At 44.5% G+C, this 11,153-nt stretch overlaps 1 protein-coding gene across 1 annotated transcript in view; it reads left to right on the forward strand.

Annotated features, from left to right (window-relative positions):
• Positions 1–10,082, forward strand: part of LOC114588073 (ovostatin-like) — a 56,228-nt gene extending 46,146 nt beyond the window's left edge. The window contains exons 29-36 of the mRNA XM_077920921.1: positions 192–412; positions 1,871–2,086; positions 3,495–3,619; positions 5,677–5,767; positions 7,253–7,321; positions 7,408–7,510; positions 7,971–8,046; positions 9,875–10,082. Coding sequence (XP_077777047.1) covers positions 192–412; positions 1,871–2,086; positions 3,495–3,619; positions 5,677–5,767; positions 7,253–7,321; positions 7,408–7,510; positions 7,971–8,023 — 878 coding nt within the window. The 3' untranslated portion in view covers positions 8,024–8,046; positions 9,875–10,082. The remainder of the gene's footprint in view (positions 1–191; positions 413–1,870; positions 2,087–3,494; positions 3,620–5,676; positions 5,768–7,252; positions 7,322–7,407; positions 7,511–7,970; positions 8,047–9,874) is intronic.
• The last annotated feature ends 1,071 nt before the right edge of the window (positions 10,083–11,153 follow it).

Consider the following 11,153-nt stretch of genomic DNA (forward strand, 5'->3'; position numbering starts at 1 on the left):
AAGAAGTGATGAGACTAGAAACCGAAGCTGAATAAAGTCCGGTGGTCTCTGTACAGGGGCTTAATGAGGCAGATCTCTGCTTCTGTGATATTTCCCCCCTGGTTCTAGAGGAAGAGCATCAGATTCCTGCAAGGAAATATTGGTTTGACCTGCCTCTGGACTGTTTTCTTAGCTTCTCTTTCAATTCTTAGGTGGCTCACTATATTGGGAGCGTGAGGATAGGCCACCTGCAGAAGAGTCTCCTTCCTTCTACCCTCGTGCCTCATCGTTTGAGGTCGAGATAGCTGCTTATGTGCTCCTTGCACTGCTCTCCGGAACCACACCGACTCCAGCACAACTAACAACAGCTTCGCAGATTGTCCTTTGGCTTACCAAGCAGCAGAATCCTTATGGAGGCTTCAGCACCACCCAGGTATAGTAACTCCTGTGCTCTGTCCTCCATCACACTCAGGGCTCTGCATACTTGGCAATAAAATCATTCATATATATATGAATAACTCAGAGGAGTTATGAGCTATGCCGTGCAGGGCCACCCAAGATGGACAGGTCATAGTGGAGAGTTTTGACTAAATGTGATCCACCTGGAGCAGGAACTGGCAAGCCACTCCAGTATCCCTGCCAAGAAAACTCTCACACACACATACACAGTGGTACCTCAGATTACATAGGCTTCATGTTACAGACTCTGCTAACCCAGAAATAGTACCTCAGGTTAAGAACTTTGCTTCAGGATGAGAACAGAAATCGTGCTCCAGCGGCATGGCGGCAGCGGGAGGCCCCATTAGCTAAAGTGGTGCTTCAGGTTAAGAACAGTTTCAGGTTAAGAACAGACCTCCAGAATGAATTACATTCTTAATCCGAGGTACCACTGTAATATATATACAGTGGTACCTTGGGTTAAGTACTTAATTCGTTCCGGAGGTCCGATTTGAACTATAAAATGCTTATTTTCTTAGGTCAAAATGATGAGAGTACCCCTACCTAAACATTTTAAAGAAAAAAAGCACTGTGTGTATCAATATTTAAAGGCAGTATACAAATTAAAAGTGAAATGAAAAGAAAAATTAAAATAGGATACTTCCCATTTATGCTCCTCTGAGTACTTTGAGGGAAAGGGAGGGTGCAAATATGGGGAATAAAAAACAAATTATTCACCAAGAGAAGCTTTTTGAGATTATGCATATTTGTATTTTAAAATGGATGTAAGAGTTGTTTGTATTGTCTTCTTTAACTGGGGAAATTGCTCCTGGCTTCAGGGAGACAAGGGTCTTCCATATCACCTGCTACATGAGATCATTTTAAACAGGTGGTTCTGGGGAACAAGTATGAAAACTTCTGCGGGATGGTTTTTTGTTTTTGTTTTAGTGAGCATAGGTCATTCTTCAGTTTTTGCTATTTAAATCACTAACTAGCTTAAATAGAATACTGAAGGACCTCAGAAAAAAATGCACATTAAGTTTGTGAAATTAAGGCCTCCACCTTGGAAGAGGAGGAAACTGAGAAATGGTGCAAAGACACAATTTTCCATGGAACAATGCTGCTTTATTGCATACATGAGTGGAGAACAAAACAAGAGTCTATGGGATTTTTGTTGTTGATCCTAGACCGGATACAGTAATATCCTTTTTTGTTTATGCATCCATAAATAGGAAAAGAAGAAAGAGATATGTATATTGCTTTTTGTATTGTGCTGTATCTTGGGGTGGAGGGAGGGAGTGCTTTTAGTTGCCAATGTTGAAATTTTCAATTTAAAGATATTAAAAGATAATAAAGGAACCACTCTGGCCTGTAAGAGAAATTTATAAACCTTTCCTACATAGCATTTGAACAAAGCTTCAAGCATCCTTTCATTGCCGCTATTCTCTTGCAGGACACGGTAGTAGCTATACAATCTTTGGCTCTGTTCAGCCAATATACCTTCTCTAAGGATGGCCGGAACTCAGTCAGAATCCATTCCAACAAGCCTTTTGAGAGAGTCTTTGAAGTGAACAATGACAATCGCCTATTGCTGCAGCGGACTTCCCTGCCTGACGTTCCAGGAGAGTATACAGTGGAAGTGAATGGCACTGGGTGTGTCTTTACACAGGTAATTGTTGATACACCTTCAGGGCTGTCTTAAGCATATGCGGTGCCAGGGTGCAAAGATCCGCCCCCCCCCCCGCCCCCAGGTTGCCCAGTTCCAGGCACGCAGGAGGGTGGAGCCAGCCAACTGGCCACCTCATCATCTTGCTGGCTCGGTCACCCCCGAACTCACGGCACAGAGCCACCCGCAGCAGAAGAGCCTGCCCAACCGATGGGTGGGCTCTTCCCCAGACTCAAATCTCGGACCCCGCACTCTCGGCCTGGCACCCCTGAGAGCCCAGCGTCTGGGTGCCCCACACCCCTAGCACCTATTAAGAGCCAGTGTGGTGTAGTGGTTAAGAGTTGTGGACTCAGAATCTGGTGAACCAGGTTCGATTCCCCACTCCTCCACATACAGCTGCTGGGTGACCTTGGGCTAGTCACACTTCTCTGAAGTCTCTCAGCCTCACTCACCTCACAGAGTGTCTGTTGTAGGGGAGGAAGGGAAAGGAGGTTGTTAGCCACTTTGAGACTCCTTAGGGTAGTGATAAAGCGGGATATCAAATCCAAACTCTTCTTCTTCTTCTTCTATGGGTAAGATGGCCCTGTGCACCTTGCACACTTGCGAAGACGAAAAGGATTTCAAATGCCATCTTTTGCTATGTGCACATTATTTGTTATGGCACTAGCCAGGGATGGCGGCAGGATTTCCTGAGCCTGGTACACATATGTGGATTGGGGCCCCTGCTTCACTGGCCCACCCCACAATCTGTTTTATCATGATGTTGTTGTTGTTATTATTCATATAATTGTAGAGTTGGAAATGAGCACAAGGGTAATCTAGTCCAATCCCCTGCAATGCAGGAATCTTTTGCCTAACCCACAACCCTGAGATTAAGAGTCTCATAGCGACTGAGCTAAGCAGGCAAGTCATTATTACGAATTTAATTTCTTTACCGCTTTATGTTTTTAAGAGAGAGAAACCTCAAAGCGGTTTACGACACATTGAAGTATCAAATAAAACGATCCAGAACAGAATGTTACTGAAGAAAGTCAGATATAAAGTATACTTTCAAAGCAACATAATTAACAGGAAACTTATCTTAAAGATTCAAAATAAAACAGAATGTCTCTGTGGACACAAATTCTGCTTGCAAAACTAATTTGGCTTTGTATGAAAGGATAGGTGGTGGTTGGCAGGAACCAAGCAATACTTCTAGGAACTAAAAGAATCTGCAAAATATGTGGACATAGGTGATAACAAGATACACATGACCACGACAGGCAACAATATCTCTCTCATTTACTATCATTTAAGACTCTAAATAAGCTAGTGACTGTCTTCAAGATTATGCCTTTCACACACATTGTGAAGGCCACATTGCCTTGAGTTTATTTTTTCACTCCCCTGTTTTTTATTCCATGTTTTCTAGGCACTTATGAGATACAATGTCCTTCTTCCCAAAAAGTCTTCTGGGTTTTTCCTCTCTGTGCAGACAGCAAACGTCTCTTGTGGAGACACCTTCCAGACAAAGTTTGCCATTGCCATCACAGCCAGGTACCTTTTTATCAACCTCGTATGCATAGATTGTATGTGTGTGGAAGGGAAAGAAAAAGAGGTGTAACTTAAAACGACAGTTCCAGAGAGACAGAGCAGAATAGTCCTGCGGCTGCGTACCTTCCTATATGTGCTTCTATTGCCAACCTTTTAAAATGGGTTTCAGTTCAGTAGTCTGGCATGTAAACAATAAGCTGGTGAAGGTTGCAGTCCTGTACATTTAGGCCTAAGATCCATTGATAACAGGTATTTCTGGGTATGAATGCAGAAGGGATAATTACAGGGACTATGAATACGGATGGATATGGACAATATGAGTGTGTTGCTGGAGTAACTGGACATGAGAAGGGGTTAATTTCCTTCATGAGCATAATCACCCCACGGATGATGCTTCACTTCATGAGCATAATCACCCCATGGATGAGCTAATCCAGTGTTTCCCAACCTTTTTTGGGCAAAGGCACACTTGTTTCATGAAAAAAATCTCGAGGCACACCACCATGCCAGATGGGGAAAGGTCACTTTTTACTTATGTAAAAAAAAATAAAAAAATAGTAACAGCATAGAAGGTAATGGTTAGGCTAGCATCCCTCTTCCAAATATGCTAGGTTTTTATTTGCAGGGACTGTTCTACATGGGAAAGCATTCAGCACTGTCATTCTCCCATCTGCCATCTGAATTGGTACTATTCTGGGTCAACTTACTCTGCTGCATGTGTAGATGAAAATGGCACCAAGTGTGGGGGAGGGGGCAGAACAGGTTTCAGATACAGGATATTAAGCATACACGTACTTTAGATTGAACTGGTTGCTTGCTTTGCAAGTTTTCATTTCCCAAATGACTGCCTTGGCAAGCGCAATACCTACCAGGCTCAACGCCGGTCTCGCGCTGCCGCTTCCCGCGCTCTCAAGGACCCGGGAGGAGGAAGGCGTGAAGGGAATCCCGAAGGCGCGAAAACCTCGCGCATGCGCAGGCCTTCCACCTGCGACAGCCCAGTAGGCCGGCCGAAGCGAGTGGCGATGGGATGTGGGAGCTCGCTCGCTCGCCGCCCCGCGTGTGCCTATGTGGGGCACGTTACAGCCCCGTGACGTCAGCGCCACGCAGGCAGCCAGGCAGGCAGACGGCGAGAGCCCCGCGCTGGGCGGCCTCTCCTCGCCGCCGCCGCCCCGCCTCTCGCCGCCCGACTCGCCCGCCTCCCTCCAGGCAACATCTCGCGGCACACCAGGCAACGTCTTGCGGCACACTAGTGTGCCGCGGAACACCGGTTGGGAAACACTGAGCTAATCACAAGTGCAAGATCAGCCAGGCCAGTTGCTATGGTAACGGCCCAGTGCCCCAACTATATCTGTGAATTAATGCATGACGGCTCACTTGCAGCGTCTGTTAGTAGAGTTGTCCAGTGTTACGTCCTGAATTGCTGAAATTATTTAGAGCAAAGGAGATGCTTTGTACTTGTATGTATCTGTATATATCTGTATCTACAAGTTGTATATCTCTACGTCCATAACTGTTTTACTGAGCCTTATCTTCTGCAACAGAAAACTATCTGAACCTTTCTCTGCTTCCATGTAGTGACTGGTACAGGGAGCAACTTCCACTATGTGGGTATCTCACCTGAGATTTCCAACATGTGTGTAATTAGCAATTATGACAATGTTTTAGTACCCCTAGGATTTCATCCCAACATCAGATATATAGACAGCAGGTCCCTCTGTCGTATGTTAGCTATCTAGCTTCCCACAAACCGCACCCCGGTCCCCAATGGGCAGCTGCTGCCACAGTACTGGAGATTGCATTTCCTAGAAGTTCTGGAGTCATTACCAGCCAAGTAGGTGTGGAATGACATTGGCCAAGGTATTTGAATCTGAAATGAGATGGTAAAGCAGCTTCGAAGCATAGACAGAATACAAACACACAATTTGTAAGCAACAGCATTTTCCCTCTTATCCTACAGATGCATTTTACCACTAAACAATTAAATATATATATTGCACACTGTATCCCAAGATGGCTTTGGTCCAGGGATTCAGATTGACCCAGTCTTCCTTTCCTTTCAGATACACCGGAAAGCGCAATAGTTCCAACATGGCCATCATTGATGTGAAGATGCTTACAGGCTTTGTACCTGAGCAGGCATCCCTGCAAAAGGTAAATGTAAAAACGTTGGATGGCTTTGGGGAATAGGATTGTGGGGCATTTAAATTTGCAAATGCATCACCTGCCACAAGAGACGGGAGGCTTCGCCTACTGGCTCCCACCAACCTGGCTATGACTACCAATCAGACAACGTGGCCTGTGTGTCAAACAGCCAAAGGTCCATGTCCACACTGGTCAGCTGTACCCTGTCCCTGCAAAAAATGTCAGTTTGTTAGTGCTGAGTACTGGGGTGTGGAGCACTATGACCTTGAGTTGCTTCCAATGAAGTAACGTGAGGGCTTGGGTGACTTTCCTCCATGCAGACCCTCCAAGTGTCCCTATTTTCCAGGGACATCCCTAATTTAGAGAAGCTGTTACAGCTTCTGATTTGATCCCGGAATGTCCTGTTTTTCCTTAGGATGTCTCTATTTTCATTGGAGAAATGTTGGAGGGTATGTCCATACCCCATCTACCTTTGTGGGGTCCTGTGACCACCTCCATACACAGCATTGCAACAGATTTTACCACCAGAACTGCTCTGGGAAGGAAGCGGTGAAGGTCACCCATAACCACAATATATATCTTTGATGACTGTTACATTCAAAGGAGGAGGGACGTGGGTGGCACTGTGGGTTAAACCACAGAGCCTAGGACTTGCCGATCAGAAGGTCGGCGGTTCGAATCCCTTTGACGGGGTGAGCTCCCGTTGCTTGGTCCCTGCTCCTGCCAACCTAGCAGTTCGAAAGCACGTCAAAGTGCAAGTAGATAAATAGGTACCGCTCTGGCAGGAAGGTAAACGGCATTTCCGTGCGCTGCTCTGGTTCACCAGAAGCGGCTTAGTCATGCTGGCCACATGACCCAGAAGAAGTATGCCGGCTCCCTCGGCCAATAAAGCGAGATGAGCGCCGCAACCCCAGTCAGCCACGACTGGACCTAATGGTCAGGGGTCCCTTTACCTTTACCTTTACATTCAAAGGAAACAGGATAAGGGGAATAATCCTACAACTGACGGCATCCTGGTCATTGACTGCAGAGAACTGGCTTCTTCCAAACATACAATGTGGCTTTTCAACATTCTAAAATGTAACAGACTCCACTTTCTCTTTCCTTTTCATAAAGATGATCTATAATACATATATTTTATTGTTTCATGATGGATGGATGGATGCATCAGTATTATTCCAGCAAAGTTTATTGATTTCTTACATCTGTATCTAATTCGTCCCATGTTTCCCTTTTGTGTGCGTATTGCAATCCTTTGTCTTAAATAAAAATAAGTAAAACCTCTCACCAATGAAAGAAGGTGAAGGCGAAGAAGTAAACAAATACCTTTGGTGCAAACTGTGCATTTGTTAATTAGGTGTAATCAAGTGCTGCCGCGTGAGCCTTGCAAAGCGTTCTCCTCACGATGCGTTAGAAGTCATTCCATACTCCTTCTAGTGTGTCTTCAGATGGCCAGTGAAGGTTCTCATCTTTCCTGTGCTTCCTTGTTCACAGCTTCGTGATGACAGAATTGTGATGAAGGTGGAAAGCAAAGAAAACCATGTCATCATCTACCTGGACTACGTATGTTCTGCTCAGATCTGCCTCTTGTTTTGTGGAGTATTAAATGGCTACAAGACTAACGATTCCCATTGTGCTTTTATTCCCAGGTCACATCCAAGGGAATCAGTTTCGGCTTCATAGTTGCCCAAGACCTTCAAGTTTCAAATCTCAAACCAGCCTCGGTGGTCATGTTTGACTACTATGAAACAGGTAAAGAAAAATAATATGCCATAGAACAGCCTTCCCTCATCTGATGCCATCTAGATTTTTTCGACGGCCAACTGCCTTCATCCCCGACCAGTGACCTGGTGGCTGGGGCTGACGGGAGTTGTAAACTGAGAGAAAACTTTATTCTATACCTAGGCCTTGGACCTTTAACTATCTGTGGCCTTTTAGAAGTGGGTGGGATGTTTTTAATGTATTGATGTAGGAGTTTTGCTTCTTTGATGTTTGGTTGTAAGTCATTTTGGGTTGCCTCGGGCAAGATAAAGCAACTAAAAATAATATTAAGAAATAATAAAATCTTGAGAGCATTATTATTATTATTTTCATTTTTTAAATTGAAAAAAATAACATTAGAAGGCATCAGGTCTGTGTGTGGTAGAATTAATTTGCCATAAAGCATATGGGATGGTCAAATAATCAAATTCCTTTACTTTCTCTGCTACAGATGAAATTGGTATTGCTGAATACAAGTTTCCTTGCCATGCTGATGATCCTTGAACCCTTTGGATAATTGGGAGAAAGTAAGTTGGAAGATAGGAGCATCAAACTTGGACGATCGTTATCATATCTGGTGACTGGGGATGGGGAGAAAGGCGGTGAAGAAGATGGTTTCATAGAAAGGATCCAGCAATGCCATCTAAACTAAATTACAGTTGGTCTTCTCTAAAAGCCATGAAAAGTCTTTACTTTTCCATCTACAGTCATGGAAGGAGTAGACACTCGCTGGCCTCAGAAATTAAAAGTGCTAGAAGACATTCACATCATAGCTTCAACGCAAAAAAAGATGAGGGAATGATTTCACACTCCAGACATCTTTCACTCATAAAGGCATCCTTGCAAAGGAATTTCAAAATTGCATGACATTCTGAACCAAAATGTATTAGGAAGTTTGATTCTGGATGTTTAGCATTCAGTCAAGAACAGCGTAGCATCCTTCTCTGGGAAGGGGAATAGGGGTTGCAATGAGTGCCCCTGTTTGCCTCACTGAGGGACAAATTATTTTTTGTTAGAAGATCATCAATTTCACATTTGAGTTATTTGAGAACTCTCAGGTGGATGCCATCTGGACTCGGCAAATTGTCAGTTTTTATTTTTTTTTATTAGGCCTAAAACTTTATCTCTTGTCACCACCACCTTCCTCAGTTCCTAAGACTAACTTTCTTGCAAAAGTTTTTTCAGGTACTGGGATCTGCCCTATATCTTCCGTTGTGAAGACAGATGCAAAGGAAGTTTCCCTCTTCTTGAAAGCAATGTTCTCCTTATATAAGAGACTCTTATTCTCCCTGATACCAGGGGAACTATCATTGTGGGAGTGGGGCACAGCTATAATGTCCCCCCAAGGCCTCATCCACCAACCTCTCTGCCTCTCTTAGCTCTTCCAGGTCTGCCACCTTGGCCTTAAGATAACAAATTTGTTCCTGGAGAGCCAGGAGCTCATTGTACCCTGTACACACTCATGACTTCTGTCAAACAGGGAGATAAGTTGTACATGTGACAGACAATGCAAAGCACTGGAAAGCCTTTGTGCTCCTGCTGGCATTCTAATTGCCTAGTTGTTTTTGTAGTTTAAGTTGCTTTATTTAGAGCTTGGGTTTTCCATAAGTCAATGAAGGGAGGGACAGAATGACACGACCTGGGCTCTTCTCTCTTCTCACACACATCTGCTTAACTTGCCTTGGTGCTTTACCAGGGGGATCTCCCTGTAGCTCATGGATCAGGTTCCCCACTTTTGTTGTTGTTGTTGTTTAGTTGTTTAGTTGTGTCCGACTCTTCGTGACCCAATGGACCAGAGCACACCAGGCACTCCTGTCTTCCACTGCCTCCCGCAGCTTTGTCAAACTCACGTTCATAGCTTCGAAAACACTGTCCAACCATCTCGTCCTCTGTCGTCCCCTTCTCCTTGTGCCCTCAATCTTTCCCAACATCAAGATCTTTTCCAGGGAGTCTTCTCTTCTCATGAGGTGGCCAAAGTATTGGAGTCTCAGCTTCAGGATCTGTCCTTCCAGTGAACACTAAGGGCTGATTTCCTTAAGAATGGATCGGTATGATCTTCTTGCAGTCCATGGAACTCTAAAGAGTCTCCTCCAGCACCATAATTCAAAGGCATCAATTCTTCAGCGATCAGCTAGCTTGCTCTAAATTTATACACCACCTGGCTAGTTCCTCCTAGCTGTAGTGTCTGCTTCTCAAAACTAAAATGATATTTCTGTAGTTTTACTCTGATAATTGTTCCCAAGTGTCATATTTCAGTATCTAAAACTAAGGCATCAAACAGTTAGCCTATGGAAGTTGAGCCATTCATCGTTTTAAATTGGGTTAATTAACGGTTTATTTTGTTTGTTTCCGCAGGACAAAGTTATGTCGTCATGAAAAGATATTCCTCAATTAAGTCTGCAACCATCCTAAGGGAGGTGCTCAGGGTGAATCATATTTGTTAAACTATTAGGTCTTGGAAGAAAATCACTAGAAAATACACCTTTCAACTGAGAGTTTTGCCACTCATTTCAGTGAGAGGCTGTTTCATCAGTTCTTTGCAATAAAATCTTGTGATTATTAAGAGTGCCTTGCCTGCTCATTTTAATCTCCAATGCTGATGGTCCAGACTCTGTTTACACTGGGTGGATTACCGTATATAAGACCTGGTATAGGATAGTACCCTGATATAGGATAGTTGGACACAGGTGGCGCTGTGGTCTAAACCATGGAGCCTCTTGGGCTTGCCGATCGGAAGGTCGGCAGTTCAAATCCCCACGACAGAGTGAGCTCCCATTGCTCAGTCCCAGCTTCTGCCAACCTAACAGTTCAAAAGAACGCCAGTGAAAGTAGATAAATAGGTACTGCTGTGGCAGGAAAGTAAATATCGTTTTTGTGTGCTCTGGTTTCTGTCCCGTTGTCCAAGTAGCGGTTTAGTCATGCTGGCCACATGACCCGGAAAGCTGTCTGTGGACAAAGACCGGCTCCCTCGGCCTGATGAGAGATGAGAACCACACCTCATAGTCGCCTTTGACTGGACTTAACCGTCCAGAGGCCCTTTACCTTTACCTTTTTTACCTACTACCCACCTTTTTACCTACTACCACATTTGGTACCCTCCAGACATTCTGGACTATAACTTCCCTGTTCAAACCTCAATTCAGCCACAAATTCATTGGATAGCTTTACCCCAACCCAGTGCTTTTCTTCTTTAAAAAAAAAAAAAAGTATCAGTGCTGTGTACCCTTGAGTACCCCCAGAAAAAAGCACTCCCCCAACCTAATATGGAAATCCTGATGGTGGGCTCTCTTCCAATTTGTGTGAACCACTTGGAGCAAAAAAATTTGCAGCCGACACACAGCCGGCCCAGCCATTATGAGGGTTAAGGCCAGCACCAGGGGCAGAGGAGCCAGCACTGATTTTGACCACGATGTCTCCAATTTCAGGTGAGATTTCATCAGAAACCAGCGAGATCTCACCTGAAATCAGTCCCAATGCTGGCACCACTTTTTGAAGGTGGCAGATGCAGGGCGGTGCTTTGTTTGACCTCAAGCAGCGAAATGGGACACACTACCCCTGAGCTGCTATAAAACCCGACTCCCATCTTGGTTCTGAATGGAGAAAATTCTGATAAGGAGCCAGAACATTTGACTGA

The sequence above is a fragment of the Podarcis muralis genome, chromosome 17, assembly GCF_964188315.1.
Source record: "Podarcis muralis chromosome 17, rPodMur119.hap1.1, whole genome shotgun sequence".
NCBI classification, from domain to species: Eukaryota; Metazoa; Chordata; class Lepidosauria; order Squamata; family Lacertidae; genus Podarcis; species Podarcis muralis.